Here is a 17,080-nt window from a genome sequence, read left to right on the forward strand (position 1 = left end):
GTTCTCGTATTTGACAACATCTTCTGTGCTGTTGCCAAAGGAAAAATAGGAGCGTTTTTTAAACACACATGAAATTGATCTGAAGTTTGTCTCTCCTTCGAAGCGCCCAGTTCACATATTCCCATTTTGTCCACAAACGAGTGAGTGAAGAACGACGTGAGATTTGTTTCTCTGAGCTCCTCTGCACCTGGGGATGCGTGCACCTACAGCCCCGTGGCTCTAGGGTGCCTGCTGTCACCCCCTCGTCCCCATCAAACACCTGGGAGCAAATACGTGTTTCAAAACAGGATTTGCTAGAGCTAATATATTGAGCCAGGAGTTACTTAAATAGCCAAGAGGAAATACTGGAGAGAATGGTGAAGTCTCCATCTTCCTGGGCCTCAGACAATAAATTTGGGGCTATTCTCAGGGATGCAGTCGAGTGGAAGTGGACTCGATGCCCAGCTTTCCTGGGGAAATCTTAAGAGGTAAAATGTTCTGTCATGGGCAAAATGGTGTCGGCCCAGGGAATTTTCACCTCATTTAATGTATTGCTAGTTAGCACAAACTTCTAATCACCGATTCGAGTGATTGAGAAAGAATAAACCGTGAACAATTAAACAAGCACTTAAGTAAGCACCTTTCCTCCCCCTTCCTAGTCTCAACTTGCCTTATTTTTGTGTGGGGTACACTCAGCCCGCCCAAGTTCCTTCAAGGACGTGACAGTGGCACAGGAGATTGGGGCTGGGGGAAAAGCTCTCTGGCTGCTGCTGCTGCTCCGTGATTATTGCCCATTTTCTCCCACTCCTCCGTGCCTCTGTCCCTGCCCTGGCGTGGGACACCCGCGGCCACAGTCCCCTGGGGGGTCCCTGCCCCAGCGTGGGCCACCTCTGGTCTGCGGAGGGTGTCCCTGCCCTGGCATGGCAGGGTCCTGTCTGGGATTAATTCAAGAGAACTTTTAATTGTATTTGAAAAGTAGTTTTGTGGCCGCAAGTTGTGGCTTTGTTACTTGTATTTCTGGATCATTTCAAATGCTGGTAGCACCTGAAAAATTCCAGGGTAGTAAGTGAACGGCTGTTCCTTATCTTCCGCGTGAAGTGGAGTGTTCAAACTGCTGGTTGTAATATTAAAAAAAAAAAACACCCCGAAGGCATTCAAATGAGCTGCTCTGTGCCAGGAATTCTTTCCCATTTGGACAACTGCCTTAGCTGCTTGTCTGCTCCTAGCCCCAGCCCAGAGGCGTAGATTTTGTTGAGAAAGCATTTTCAATTCAGCATTTTCTATTCAAGATGCATTGCTTTTCTAGTTACATGATTGTGGGTTTGGGAGTGAGTGCCTAATTTCGTTTTGAAGCTACCGTGGAAAGAGGAAGGAAAAGACTTTTGCCAGAGAAAAGGCAGCACGTACAAAGAAAAGAACAGTAAAAGTTTGCAAACCCCAAGATATTCACAAATACAAAGCGGTAGAACCTGCGCATTTGCGTAAGCATAACCTGGGCAGAGCTGTTGCTGAGCAAATAGCAACTATGGCTAATTTTAAATAACACTATTATTTAATATTATTAAAGAATTTTTTTAAATAATCAAAGAAACAAAACCCTTCAGCTGCAGTTAATGTTTAGCTTTCCTTCTCAGGTTTTCTGCCTCTGAAGAGGGGGATTATTTTGCAGTGATTTCCATAGCTAGAAAGGAGATCCGTTCAGTTTTCTAGAGACCTGAACATGAAAATTTCAAAGTATATCAAACCAATTCTGAGTTCAAAAAAACAGGAGTAAAAAATGATGCTGCAAAATTGCTTTAAAAATCCAATCCTCGCTTTCTGGTTCATCCCCACTGCCCCGTGTTTTCCTGTTAAGATGCAGTTGCAAAGCAGAAAAGGCATTTCCCGGGGGTCTCTGCAGGAGGGACGTCTGTGTGTCCTGCACCAGGCCCTCATTAGCATCAGCAGCTGCAGGCCAGTTGCACCCTGGAGATAATTTTGCTACGTAATTAGCTCCCCTCGTTCCCAATAGCTGCTCTCCTCTGGGGCTCCCAGCAAATGCAGCAGGAGGTGGAAGGAGGCTGGGCATTTGCTCTTCAGGCTTCTAGCCAGACCCTCCAGTGCTCCTGCCTGATCCACTGGACTGGGCTTGGAGAGGAAGGGCTGGGGGAGATCTCGTCCTTCTCCTTGGGTGATGGAGTAACAGGGAAATAGGAGACAACAAAATGAAGGTCAATGTAAGTACTGGATTATTTTCCTTCTGTTGCGGTTAATTTAATGGCTTTACTTATTTCATTTGTAGTAGAAGCGTATATAGTGTAAAATCTGCATCTGTCAGGATCGCTTTTCAAAGCGTGTGGTTGATCTTGTTTGCACGTTACTAACAGAGCACATGGTCTTAATTTTTAAAATACAATCCAAGTTAAGCTGAAAAAAATGCTTTATCAAGAACAACAGTATGGTTAAGAAGAGTAGGGTTTTGTACCGTGCATATTAGGCAATAATACGCCTTATTAAAAAGGTTACCATGCATGACCCTGGCTGGCCATTAGGATATCCCTTGCTTTCCATATTTGCCTGGAAATAATGAGCTTAAATGATTAACGCTTGAGTTATACATTATCTCAAAAAAGATGATGGTTTTTTACACTGATTACTAGAAAATGAGCAATGGAAATGTTTTAACAACTTGAGTCACTCTTCGGTGAAGAAAATGTCAAGTAATTTCAACATGAGTTATGTGAGCCTGGGAAACTCTGTGCACTCTAGGATAAGGATTGACCACGTCCTGCAGTGCTCTTTGCAAAGAGAACTGAAGCTCGAAAGAGGAAAGGCGTGGTGGCAGTGTTCATTTTTAGGTGGTTGTTCTGCTCTGGGAGGAGGGGGAAATAAGTGGATGGATCAAATCTATTTTATAGTTGTATGTTAATGTCTTTGCCCAGACTTCCAGCACAGCGCACACGCAGACACGTAGCATTAGCTTGCTTTGTGCTAAGCAGAATTTCTTTGGCTGTGAGGCTAACTGGATCTTTCAGCCTGACGTTACAGCTGATCTCTGGCAGCTGTGACTCGGGGCAGGGGCTCCGTGGTCGCCGTGTCCCCTGTGTTACTGACAGGGGAAGGGGCAATGTACAGCTGCCGCGCGGGAGCTGTGATGCTTGCTAGTGACTAGGGCAGGTGAAAAACCATCCCCTTTTCCCAGAGAAAAGTTAAAATTTCAGGGAAATGAAACTTCGTCCAAAAGGGTGACCTTAAAAAAAAGTCAAATGTTTTTGAGCAGATAACTGCAGTGAGAGAGCTGGAGGACGCGGCAGCCTTTGGGAGTTGCGATGTTGCTGCCAATTCCTTATGAACCAGAGAACACCCGCCCCTGAGCCTCTGCCTCTTCGGTTGCTGTCACTTCTGCCACGTCCAGGGAATCAGCAGAAACTCCGCCGCAGGTCAGGCGGGATGCGGGGATGGCATCCTGTCACGCTCGTGCCCCCAGGAGGAAGCACGTGCAGCAGTCATTGCAAATGAAAAACTTGCAATCTGCTCCTGACAACCTGCCCCAGGAATTTCTTGCCTGTTCCCTGGACAGGCAGAGGAAGGAGAGCAAGGACCCTGCTCTAAGGGGTCTCTGTGAAGCATCTATTGCTTAGGAGGCAGAAGGAGAAAACTTGTACTCATCAGAACTTTCTGTATCTTTAAATCCATGTTTGGAAATAAATGTTGTAGTAAAATATAATTAAGATACTAAAAGGTTTAGGAAAGCCAAATTTGGTGCACGTGGAAAAAAACCTTTGGCTAGCAGGAGGAACCAAAACCCAGAAATACATACTCATTTTTAAAATATCAGGACATGGCAGATTATTTTTCCTTTAACTTGGGCATGAGACCGCACATGTGAAAATGCTACGAATGGGAATGAAATCCTGATTGCACTGAAAACAGTGGGGGTTTCTGTTGGTTTTAACACAGTTAGAATTTGATTCACTACACTTGTGGAGAAAAGAGAGTTTGGAGAAAATTAACAGAACCAGCTTGTAATTCCCACCCCTACCTCACTGACTACTGTGAAGCTGCACAATTTCCATCTAAGTGGTTCTGCCTGAAGTTTAAAAACTGGTTGTTCTTTATTTTATCAAAACCCGATGCTTAGCACCTGGTTCCACCCTCCAAAAATCAGTTAACCCTTTGAATAGGCAATAAAAGTAAGTCCTGAGATCCATTCCTTGTTGAAGCTTGTACAAAAAGATCTGAAACTTCTGTATGACCAGAACACTTATTTTCCAAAATACGCAAACAAAAAACACAGCAGAAGGACCTTCTGCAAGTCAGAGAAAATGTTGTACATCAAGTGGGACGTGCAAACCCTACGGCTAGAAGGCAGGCGCATGCGTGTAGATAAAAGATCTAAGCATTTAAGGTAAATTCTTCTTTCTTCTGTCTATGTTGACCGTGTGAACTCTGTCGACAACTAACTGTATTGGGCAAACCTTAAACTGACTCTACTATTTAAAAGGGACCTCTCTGGGAAGCCGTGTTCCCAGCTAACCGAGCAATGGAGAGTGTTTATTTCTTCAGCTTTGTTCGGAGGTGAGGAGATTAACTGGAAACAGTTCTGTAAACATGTCAGAGGGTGTCACTGATGCATGAACATAACTGTTTAGCAAACACAACCCGCTGCCTTTAGTTGTATCTTTTTCTTCTCCTCAAATATTTTTAGTTGCATTTTCCTGCAGTAAAAGTGCTTACAGTTATTTTTTAATGTGGAAAATGCAGCTGAGAAATATTTATCTTCATCTACAAAAACGATCTCTTCTTTTAGATTATTTCAATAGTTTTTTTTAAGAAGCAAATTTAAGACAATAGGTGAGAAATTTTTTTTTTTAAATGCTCTGATGTACTACAGTACCTATGTATCACATGGAATAGTATGTAGTAGTGAATTGAAGTTTCCAAATACAAACTGAATGGGGAGGGGGGTAGAGAAATTTTTTTGGCAGACTTGCAGGCAAGATGCTCAAATTATCACTTGATAATCATGAAGGATTTTTCTAGCAACATTTGCATATATTTTATAAGGACAGGTTTTTTTCTGTTGCATAGTACTATAGCCTGAGGATAGGGACTAGGGTAGGAGAGGGATCAGGAGATCTTGGTAATAGTGGGATTTTTTTGCCTTAGCACAAATATTTATGGTGTATATAAAGCACAGATGTCGGTCTGCGCGAGTACTCCCATTTTGAGGTTATAGAATTTTATATTATAGAGTTGTGCAGCTCTACTGACTCTTAATTAAAAATTTTCCCTCTCTTCATTAATAAACATGAGTTAACAGCTTTCATTCCAAAGACTCCCAAAGGCTGTTAGGTTTTACAGTGGGAGCGTTGCTGGATAAGGATACACAAACAATAAAGCTGTAAAAAGTCCGATTTGTTTAACATCTGATCTACACTCCAGTAAAAGGAGACACACTTCCAGCTACACAAGGACATTTCTTCACACCTAAGTTAACTGAACCTGTGTTACCAGAGGTCTTATACTGTAAATCCATTCAGTATGGTCGGCTCAATATATGTGACTAATTTGCATTGCTCTAATGCGGTCATGGACTCTGCGTGGGGGAGAACAGTGTCTTGGGAGAGGTTGCAACCTCTGTTTTTTAGCTCTGTGGTCTGTCATCGTCTTGTTCAAACCTGCTTAGTGAGAGAAGAGTAACAGCGCTGTCTGCCGAGGTCCTTTCTCATGGGGCGATGAACTGGCTTTTAAGATGTTCTTTGTCTTAGGAGACTTTTTTTCAGGGCTGCTGACAGGGAAGAAGCAACAAATGTCAAAGAAGGAAAAACACTTTGATCTCATCTGTGTTGTTTCAGTACTTATTACATGTTGGTTATTGTAAGGACACATTAACGAGATCACGTAAAGTAACGAAGAACTATACACAGCTGGCCCTCGATGGCATTTTGTGGATGACAGTGTTAGACAGCCAGTTTCCGCTCCTCTGGTAATAAAGAAAAAAATGCAGATCCCATTGGCCCCAAAGCACAGCTTCCTCCTAGCTAAGCATCCCGTAAGGTCTCTGCGATCCTGGGAATGCAGCACTTGTTTATAGTTAATGGCAGGTCAGAGATGCTTCTGCTTACATGATAGAAAGGGGCTGCCACAGTGATGCTTTACATCTGTCCTAGACAGCTGAAAGTGCAGATAGGGCCCGATTTCTGACAAATAGCCCCACATTAGATGAGCCAGAACCTGTACTACAAATAACCTCGCTCCATGTAACTGGAGGCAGACTTGGTAGACCTTGGCTATCTCTGCTGTTGGATCAAGCGCTCACCTGCCATAAACCTCCTGTAACTTTTGTCTGTAAAATCGCTCCTACTGTTATTGGGATCACAAATCAATTGGCTGGGATGAGTTCTCTTAAAAGTGCCTCAAAACAATGAGAGTTCTTTGGAAAGCAAATGGGAACAGCTTTGGCATCCAGTGGCTTCTCAATAACTCTGTTTCTTAACACGAGCAGATGGAGCCTGTAGGAGACTGAGCTGCCGAGCTGGCTGTGGGCAGGATGCTGGTAAAGGACAGGGCACAAACGGGAGAGTAGCGGTTCCTTACCCAACCTTGCAGTGCTTTGGTTTACTCGGTATGGCCATACCCTCCTCGTGGGAGTATCGCTAGGGGTTTAATCTCAGCGGAACATGGACATAACCAATCTAGCTTTCGTAACTGACCCAGCGCAGTGGCTCCAGCAGGTTTTTTCTAGCGCCGTGGGATTCAGTACCACCTCAAACTCCACTAGAAAATCAGCTAACCTATAGTAAGCTCTTCACTGGAACTACAGCACTTTCCAGTACTGGAGCCAGCTAGTTCAGTGGTTGCTTTTAAGTGTATCCTATAAAATAGCTAAACACATCAGCACCTGTGATGCTAGGCATTGCTGTGGGTTTGTTACAGTTTGTTTTACCAGTATTAGGCTGATCTTCAACATCTGTTTCAGCATCCTGGGCTAATATTTGTTGAATCCACTAAAAAACTAATGGAGCTTATATGAACAAGTATTGCCTACGTTCTTTTGGCGATAACACTACATAAAAGAAATGCTTCACAGGTGTCTTTCACAGCAGCCCTGGTGTGATCAGGTCCTGAGAGGCTGGGCGAGCAACCAGAATGCTTGGAAAGGAAACAAGAAATAAAGGGGACTTAATAGTCCTGCAAAATAGAGGAGGAAAGGAGAACACGGAGCAACACATAAAGGCAGACCTGTTTGACCTGTTGTTTTTACACCTTGTGAAAACGTTCCTCCTTCTGTGTTTTTGCGGAGACTGGAATTCAGCAGAAATGAAGTTACTTCAGTGGTATGGTGCTGCTTGTATTGGTTTTTCAATGTATTGCTGCAACTTTCTGCCAGGCTGCAGGCACTGAAAATACAGAGAAGAGTCTGTTCAGGGAAGATGTTGGTGGGGGTTTTTTGTTTTGTCTTAGTGGTTTGGATTTTTTTTTTTTTTTTTTGCATCCTCATACTGCACTGCAACAAGAGGCTGTCTTTTTGAAAGAGTTTTGCCTGGGACCTTCCTGTAGTTTGCTCGTCACAAATTGCTAATGTATTCTGTGTTACACATTTCTACCTTTTATAAATTCCTTCAGAGACTAGTTCCAAGTCAAAAGGATAAGAAATCTTCATTAAAATACCTCCCTAAGTTCCTCTACCCTTTTTAAAATGCACTGAAAAATGCCACCAAGGGCTGCAAGCCAGTTAGATCACTGATGCCTTTCACTGTCACCTGGAATCGTATCTCCACCGGTGGCTGGCCTGTTACGCCAGCGATGGGCTGGTACTCCTGAAGGAAAATCATGAAAAATTGAATGATGTTGCTGTGCACTTATGCCATACTGAAACTGAGAGTGGATGGAAAAGATTCGTTCTCCAACTCTATAGTACTGACCATGTGTCCTGAAACTTGAAATTTAATTTAGCACTGCCTTAGGTGGAAGAACCTTTGCTTTTCTTTTTTTTTTTCTTCTTTTTTTTTTTTTTTTCTTTTTTCCCTCTGCTGTTTGAGCGCTCCGCTGAGCTGCAGAGGTCTGACAATCTTTCAATTCATTCATGTTCTGTAGTCTGGAGGTTGTGGCCTGTCTCCATCACTTCTCTATTTAAGGTCTTAAATTGTTTGGTTCCAGCCCTACGGATAGGATATGAGATGATCTATAAACAGATTTGTTGTTCTAGCTAGGTCAGGTTTTCCAAGGTGTCCTATATATATAATTTTTTTTTTTTAATCCCCTGCTTGGCTTGCAATTGAGATGACTTCAAAGGTTCCTGGGTGTTCGTGCTGCCTACAGATGTGAGCCCACATGCCCTGTTTTGAGCTCCACAAATCAGAGACCACCTTTCAAGATTTGAACCACTGTGTTCTGCTTTGAATTGGTATCTCGCTGTAGGCTACTCGCCCTTGGATGTTTGCACAGCTTTATTGGCAAAACCAAAGCAATGTGTGCTGCGCTTCAAGCAAAGAGATGCCTCTGTTGAAAAGGTTTGTGATTTTCATGGTGTGAGTTTAAAATTTAACTTTTCATTCAGCGTGGGTGCCCCTGAATGTATTCATCTGACCTTGCCAAATGAAATGTTGGTCAGTTGAGTTTTGGTCAGTTGAGTTTTGACCACCTTTCTGTGGAATACCTTTGCTGTTGAATGGAGCTTAGACCTCCCTGTTGCTTTCACTGACCTGGCTGTTCTCTCACTTCACCCATTTTGCAGCAAAGCAGACCTAGCAATGTCTAGGAAAAGAGATTATTGGAATTGTTTCTCCTGCTAATACCTGCTGCAGTCATGTTTTATTGTTGCTGAAGTATCACTGATGAGAAGAGTACCTCCACTCCACATAACTTAGGTTGTAGTCTACAGTAATTATTTGCAGAAATTCTCACTGACGTGTACAGGCCAAATTCTGACCTAGTGGAAATCAACATATTTACTCTAAAACAAATGAGATTTGAAATTAGACTTGCGTAGCCTCATACACTGATTAATTAAAGAATTAGGCCCTATAATGTGTTTAGTATGCTGTTTCCACAGGAAAGAATTAGCTGAGGAAATGTCAACATTTAGATGCCTTTTAAAACCATAGTGTGAACGAAATTTTCCTCTTATTTGTGTTGGTGCAACTAGGAAGGACGGTCTTGTTGTCTAATGCACTAGACAGGGGCTCAGTTCCTGAGTTCAGGTTTCCTGGCTCCACCACCAATTTCCTGTGTGCGCCTGGATAAGGCTCTTCTCATTTCAGTCGCCTGTTTGCAAAAGGAGGAGAGTGTCTCTCTGCCCATCCTCTTCAGGTCTGAAGAAGAGGGTCTGTCTTTCAGCGTGTCTGTACAGTGCCCAGCAAGAAGGAATCGAATGTTAAGCCAGATCTAGAAGTGTTGCTGATGAATAATAGGGAAAGTTGGCTGTTTTCCTTTTCTTACAACTGCAACAACGTCGTGTGAAGCCCAAACCCACCCTGGGCTGCACTCTGTGGTGGGATTCCTGAAGGCCTGGCTTCAACACAGGTGGTTCAGAGCATTTGGCATTGTCCAAATAGAAAGCGGGCTCCCACGTTCAAGGCAAGAAGACTATTTTAACCGGGCTATGACATAAGGTAAATGGGACTGTTGTTCATCTCTGGCAGCTGCTGATGGACAAGCCCATGTATCATAAGAAGGCCATTGTTCATGGCCACCCTGACAAAGAAATGCATGCTGCTAACAACAGGCCACTTCCATCAGCTGAGCTGACAAATTGGTTTTCTTCTGCTGCAACTTCAAACCAGCTGTTGTTTTACAGCAAATGCTCTGGACAAAAATACAAGGCATCACATTTCCTATTTGGGTACTATCTCTTTGGACACTACTTGCACTTTCTGATAAGAAACTAATGCTGAAACACAGCCAGTGTCCCACTGACCAGGAAGCAGTCTGTCTCATTTTAAAGCTGAAAGCAAATGCTATCTTGTACTGAAAAACACTACGTCCACAGCGCTCTCTATGCTTTGCACAAATGCCTCAGGTGAATAAAGCTACCTGCTGCTGCTACTATTCATTCTTTTAACTGTCATCTTGTAATGAGTAAGCAAATGCACAAAATAAATATGCTAAAAATAAAATGTGGTGACCTACATGCTCATGAGTGCCAGAAATTTATAGGCTTCATCTGAGACAGGTCGGGCTGCCCTGTGGTGAAGAAGCTGGGAAATACAAATATTTGCTGTCTCAGATCTTCTGTGATCTTAGGGAAGTCGCTTGCTCTATTCTTCCTTGGCTTCCTGTCTAAAAAAAATTTACAATAAGAGCACTCTATGAAGACGCTGAAAGATATACTGGAGACAGAAGTATTCGGATACAGGTGATGTCTGTGTGATGGAGAGAAACACAGACACTGTTTACAGACACTGTTTCAGGTGTGCTTACCTGAAGATAAGCTCACAAACGTACTGACCTGCCATGAAGACTTACCCGCCAGCAGAGCTATTTGTTTGGTGTCACTGTGTGCATAGTTAGATTTTTCCCTGAGCTAATGTGTCGCATAAATCATTAGCCTGGGATGCTCTGAATCAGTAGGATCCAACTTTCTAGTCTGGGGTGGACAGGGATGCAGCTAGCTGGAGTCTGGGTCTTCACAAGTACTGCAGCCCACTGCTGCTCTTCAGCAGTATTTCTGCCACTGGTGTTACCACTGGGCACTCATTAACCCCCTTAGCACTGACGTTACTGAGAGGTCTGTCTTCATAAGGCTCTGAGAAAAGAAAAAGTTTGAAGGAAAATAAGCAAGGTTGGGTTTGTTCTTTTTTTTTTAGGTAAGAAATAATTAGCCTTTTTCATGTACAGTTGAACTCCTCAGATAAATTGGGTAGTAGTCAGGAAGGCATGAGTTTTATTTTTGGATGGGTGATGCATTTTTCTCTGCAATTTCTGACAAAGAATTCACAGAATGTCAATGGGAAAAACTACCTATTTTTCATACAGGGATGTTCATAAGTAAGAAGTCTAAGTAATGAATGTTAGCGGTGCTTTTCAAGAGCCTTGGGGGGAAAAGGTGGTGAAGAAGCATATTGCGGTATTATTATCTATTTCTTTACTGCACTGAACATAGCAGACACAGACTGCAACGTTTAACTCTCTGAAACCAATGCTCTGAGAAAAGTTGTTTAATGTGAAAACGGGTGGACTTGAATTAAATTGAAATTAAGGTGGAGATAAACACCAAGCCAGAAACTAATTAACATTTTTGCTGGTGTAACAGCACAATGCCTATGTTTTTTCCTCTCTCTCCAGAATACCTTGGCGAAGGCGCTGTATGACAACAAAGCAGAGTGCTCCGATGAGCTGGCCTTCCGCAAAGGAGACATCCTGACAGTTCTGGAGCAAAATGTCATTGGCAGTGAGGGCTGGTGGAAATGCTCCCTCCACGGCAGGCAGGGCCTGGCCCCCGCTAACCGCCTCCAGCTCCTCGCCGCCTCTCAGGCTGTCCTGCTGCCTCCTTCCACCCGGAGTGACTCCACAGAGTCGCCAGCGAGCCAACAAAACATCTACCAGGTTCCCTCCATCCCTAAGCCTACCGTCTTGTCATCTACCTATGAGAAGATGGAAGGGTGGGTTAAATCTCCAGCTAGGGTGTCTACCATACCTGCGCAAAGAATATATCAGGTACCAGCCTTGGCTGCACAGCTGCTCAGTGAAAGGACCCAAAGCTCAAGAAACCAGGTAAGAATATAAGCAGCTGTAAAAGTAACAGATGTTATTATTAAAACTATCATTGGGAGTGGGAAAATAATAAAGGCTGTTGGCCTGAGCATTTCAGTGGAATTTGCAGCAAAGCCATTCTAATAAATGGTGTTTAGGAAACTCCCATCAATTCTACTACAGTTTATAGCATTATGTGAGAAATGCTGCTATGGGCAGCAGATGAGAGTCTCTATATTCTGTAGTCCCTCACTTTTTCTGACAGTTTAAAGTAGCTGTAAAATAGGGCAGGAAGTACAGAATATAGTATTTGTTTGGAAGAATCTAGAAATTATTTACAAACCTACCCCAAAGTTAAAATAACAAGACACACAACTTTCTCCTCTGATGGTCTGCAGTATGCGTCCATCCAGAGTCCTCTGGGCACATGTGGGGTCTTTGCATCCAGCTGCACAGGAAGATGATTTGTAATAAAAAAAAATAAAATAATAATAATTACCCTTTGCTGTGTGATTGCTGCCTTTGGTCTAGATCCTACTATTTCCAGTGCCTCTGCAAGCTCAGAGTGCTGCTGCATCTCTCTTCTACTACTCAAGGTTGTCACAACACTTGCACAAAGTAGCAGCACCTACTTTAGACATGCTGGAGGACACAGGGTTATGTTGTGTGGCCTGAATCAATTTCTCTCCCAGCCTGTTTTTGCTGCTGCTGAGACAGTGACCAGGGTGTATGGGCTGAGAGCAGCCACCCGTCCCACCCAATTACGGAGGGCAGTTGCAATCCTAGCTTACCAGGGTTTCATTACAGCTGCCTGGCCTGGCCTCTTCTTTCTCCCTCCTCCTTGCGTTGGGCGTTCAAATGAAACATGTAAGTGGAAAATGCACTTTGACTAAATGTTACATCAAGTGTCTTAAATAAAAAAAATTGTGCTTTCTTCAGCATAAAATGAATGGAGAATCTTTCAGAATGAAAGGTAAACAGAGCAGGTGTGGAGGGAGTTCAAGTACAAGTTTTTGTTCAGTCCCATGAGCTCTTCAGCCCTGGGTGGCTCTTCATGCCGTGTATGAAAATCACGTTGGAAATGTTAATTGGAAAAGGAAAGAAATTCAGCCCTGAACTATATAGCCTTTTAGGCTGATTTAATGATCATTTGATTTATGGGACTCGGTCAGGCAGCTTTCATCCCACTGTGCCGAAAGGCAAGTTATGGAAACCGAGGTGCTGGTTCCTTCTGTGTGGCAAATGGGTGCTGGAAAACAGACAAACTCGGTGTATCTCTGGTGACTGAAACCTAATTTTCAGCGCTGCAGCTGCACATTCAGCCTTTGTGTACAGCTACCATAACTGCAAGCTCAAACTGAGTAATAGCTACAAAAGACCCTTTTGCACTTGCTGTGATCTGATTTCTCCACATTCCTAATCCTAAAGAAGGCATTTGCAAATGGAATGTGAGATTGATACAAATTTTCCATGTCATGCCAGCAAATCAGGCTGAAAATGTCATATATTATTTTTTCATCTGAACGAATGGCCCAACAGAAGAGCTCCTTGGCTATTCCTGTGTCTCCGTCACTTCATGAGTTGGTATACCTAAGCCTTGTTTACGCTAACGGGGGGAGGGGAGTCTAAGCCTGCTTTTAATATTTAGAAGTTCAGATTTGCCTGAGCTGCCTCTTGCACAACGTCACAGCTGTTGCTACACCAACTGTACCACGGTGGTCACAAGCCATGGTGAGGCTCAGGGGTGAACAGCCTGTGCGAGGGCAGAACGAACTGTGGTGTTCCGGACCGCGCCATGTAGATCCTATGGGACAACTGGCAAAGTTCCTGGCATACTCAGCTGTCCTCTGAGCAGCTGGGTAAAGCCACTGTAAGTCTTTGAGGGAGCTGATTGAAAGCAATAAAACAAAACAAAATCCCTCAAAGCCCGTGGGCTTTCACCCTATAGAAAAGCCTTGTCACTTCTTTATTTGTTGCCTAATACAGAGGGCACCTTCTTGCTTTACGGTGACTGAAAGTACTTTAAAATAATTTGTTCTCGAAGTGGTAGTAAGATATGGTATTCAGTGAGTTTCCTTTTTGCTATATATTGAGTAAGATTTCTCCATCTGAAAACAGACCTGGGCTAAGGATGGCTTTCTTGGTACCACTTATCTTTTACCCTTTCTACTCGGGAAAGTCTCTTCTTTTCTGCCTCAGCAAGCAACGTGGCTCATATCACAGCGCTAAGGGGATTTGTGTTCACTCAGCATTCCCTTTCCTCAGATGAGAGCTAAGAGCTTTCGCAAAGATGAAGCAAGCAGTTGTAAAGCTGGAGTCTTGTTCCTCTACCATATTTCCCCTAAATTTAGTCACTACAACGCTCACTTACGTGATGGAGAACACCACCTCCAATTTTAAATAACTTATTGTAACACAGTGGTGTTTCTGTGGGTCAGTAGTTTACAATACTCCATTTATAAACTAGCTGTGCAGAGCCAGGCTAAACGCATGCTAAATGAACAAAACTCCATGTTTTTTGGGTTGATTTTAAAAAAAGTCCTTTCCCAACATTCATATTTTGGCGTCTTAACTAATTGTCCCACAGATCTGGTCATAGCTCTTGAAATGATGTTTTAAGCAAACAGGAGAATTAATCTGTAATTGACCTAAATAACATAATTCCCATCTCGGACTTCTGTTTATGGAGCTGGACAGGACATCAAGGTAACGATGTTTACTCCTTCCAAATGAGTCAGTTTTTCATAACTACAGAATAACGCATCTCAGCCTGTACCCTTTTGCTGCTCTTACTCCCACTAAATGTGGCTTGACCTAATGGCTCTGTGAGACTGGAGAAGTAGAAATTCCCCTGCTTTCTTTTTTTAGTGGTTCTGCTTTTGGGTAGTCTAAAGATTTAAGTGATAACTGAAGCTGGATTTTCTCCAAATCTTTTCCCTCCCTTGGTTAGTAAGGCAGATCATCTTTGATTTGTATGTGCCAAACCTTATCTTATATGAAATAAAGCAGAAATGCTGTCAAAGGAGAATTTCAAAGGCAGGGAAAAAATGCCATGCCTGCTTGTAAGGTCAGTTCCTGTCTATCACCATCAGTGAAAAGCTGAAAGGTTTTTAATCACTTAAGAGTGATTACTCTAACGGTGGCCTATTCAACCAGTTGAGTTTTCAAAGATGTCCTGAGCTTACTGCTCACTGCAGCTTTCTCATTATTGTTTTTTTCTGCCCCCCTAAAAGCACCTGCTTACTCTCCCGAGAGCGTGCTGGGCTTCAGTCCCAAACATCAGGAGTGAAGTGTATGATGTTCCATCCACGCAGCGTCGGGAGTCCTTACTCACGCAGGTGAGTCCTGCCATGGTCCCCCCCCATGCAGCTGGGATCCTGTAGGACCTCAGAACAGATTTTAAGGTAAATTCTCGTGCTTCCCTGTTTGCTTTTTGTAAAATTTGGCAGAAAACCATATATTTTTAGGGAAGTTCAAAACCTAAAGCAGTTTTCTCTTGAAGTTGCTAGACATTTAGAGAAATATGTCTTAAATTTGGTACATTTCTAATAAATGCTTTCAGTTTTACTATTACTGAGTTCCAGGGCACAGATGAATTCTCAGTACCAGAGTGTCAGCCTCTCTGCCTTGGTTTATCCATCAGGAAACGTGCTTTGTCTCTGTATCATTTGGTCGGGAAGGTTTCAAGGTGTTTACAGAAGAGTCACTAGTGCATGTACAAAAAGAAACTAAATGTCTCCCACACCACCCGCCTCCTGTGCATGAAAATGTAAGGGATTAGATCATGTAACCATGAAGCACTCAGGGTAAGCGCAATAGGACGATTGCATCTACCACTGAAGCGTCCTGTTACATGATCTTTCTCAGATACCTTGCTTCCCTGGGGAGAGTGAACGTCACCACATTTCCTCTATGTCTCGCTGCAGCCTGTGCAGGTCACTCGGCTGGGACAGATGCCAGGCCCCCTCCCATCGCCCACCACACAAAGGTGTGTGTGGGACTGGAGCACGTCCACGGAGCCTCCCCGCACACCCTATGCTCCCTGGCAGTGCAGGGTTGAACCCACTCAAATTCATTTATTATCAAGTTATCCACGGATGACTTTGTTACCCACTTTGTGTAAGCGGGGTGATCCCTGCTCAGACCCAAAGCCAGGCGTGTAGGTGGCGGCTGCCTTGCACCACCTAGCGCCCACCGCCCTCCCGTGCAGGGCTCCAGCAGCTCTCCAGCAGGTTGAGTTTGGCCCACGCTGTCCAAACTAGGAGCTACGCAGTGTATGACCTGAAAGTCTTTGATTCCACCAAAGTCTTCAGTGGGCTTTACAAAGGATTGAAGCCAACCTGGTTTTCTTCCCCTTTGATCAGAGCAGTGCCACTCCGCCAACTGCACGAAAGGGCTCTGTACTGGTCAGATCCACCGAGTGTTTCCAAGAAGAGCAGAAGCAGCTTTACAACATCCCCTCCAGCCCGGAAACAGCAGGAGCTGTTAACCAGAAAGAGTCACCCGTGGGTAACGTAAGTAAGACTTGTTGGACACAAGAGAACAATCTCTCATTACTATGACGCTGGGCATGTGTGCTGAACCTCCCTCAAGGTGATGGCGGCGATAAGACCAGCACACCTTCAGTGCAGTACTTTGTCCTTCATATTAAAGAGACAAACACTACCTGGCTCCGGGACAGTCAGGGTACCTGCCAGGACTAGGATTACCGCTGCATCTGCGTTTGCTTTTTAGACTGCAGGCAACAAGATGTCTTGCCTTAACTTCTGTTTATGACAGTGTGAAAAGCAAATTCAATACCCTATGTTCTTGAATGTCTGTTTGTAATATTTAAGCAGATAGAAACTAACTGTCCCCATTCCATGCAGCACTCTGCTGCCACCTTTTTGGGAGGGGAGCACACCTGGCTTGGGGGGTTGGGAGCAGGGTTCCCGTCTCTTCCCCACTGATAGAAACTAACTGTCCCCATTCCATGCAGGACTCTGCTGCCACCTTTTTTGGGAGTGGAGCACACCTGGCTTGGGGGGGGGGGAGCAGGGTTCCCGTCTCTTCCCCACTGTTTGACAAGTACTGTCCTTGAAGAAAGGGCTGACCTGAAATTTCACAACAAAGAAAATGCCTCGAGAGAAACTCTTTGTTAGTTGAGTGCCAAATATTTTGGGTTTCCTGAATGGTTTTAGGATCCAAGAGAATTTTGACAGGCTCCTTAGCACACATGCCCAGGGCTGAGGTGCAGGATCTCAGGGCAGACCATCCCAGCACAGGAAATCTGAGGCTTCCTGGTTTTGTGGGTTTAAAGAGAAGTGCCGTAGGTTCACAGCTGCCCCACGGCTGGAGAAGCCAGTCTTGCACGGAGTCTGTTCAGCAGTGCCAGTAGGACTGGAGCGCTGGCATATGAGCAATTGCTCGTTGAAGCTGGCATTCC

At 44.0% G+C, this 17,080-nt stretch overlaps 1 protein-coding gene across 1 annotated transcript in view; it reads left to right on the plus strand.

The window, feature by feature from the left end:
* The first annotated feature begins 10,564 nt into the window (after positions 1 to 10,564).
* Positions 10,565 to 17,080, plus strand: part of CASS4 (Cas scaffolding protein family member 4) — a 10,891-nt gene continuing 4,375 nt past the window's right edge. Inside the window, exons 1-4 of the mRNA XM_009326861.1 lie at positions 10,565 to 10,595; positions 11,216 to 11,676; positions 14,889 to 14,993; positions 16,020 to 16,169. Coding sequence (XP_009325136.1) covers positions 10,565 to 10,595; positions 11,216 to 11,676; positions 14,889 to 14,993; positions 16,020 to 16,169 — 747 coding nt within the window. The remainder of the gene's footprint in view (positions 10,596 to 11,215; positions 11,677 to 14,888; positions 14,994 to 16,019; positions 16,170 to 17,080) is intronic.

The sequence above is a fragment of the Pygoscelis adeliae genome, unplaced genomic scaffold (assembly GCF_000699105.1).
Source record: "Pygoscelis adeliae isolate BGI_AS28 unplaced genomic scaffold, ASM69910v1 Scaffold286, whole genome shotgun sequence".
NCBI classification, from domain to species: Eukaryota; Metazoa; Chordata; class Aves; order Sphenisciformes; family Spheniscidae; genus Pygoscelis; species Pygoscelis adeliae.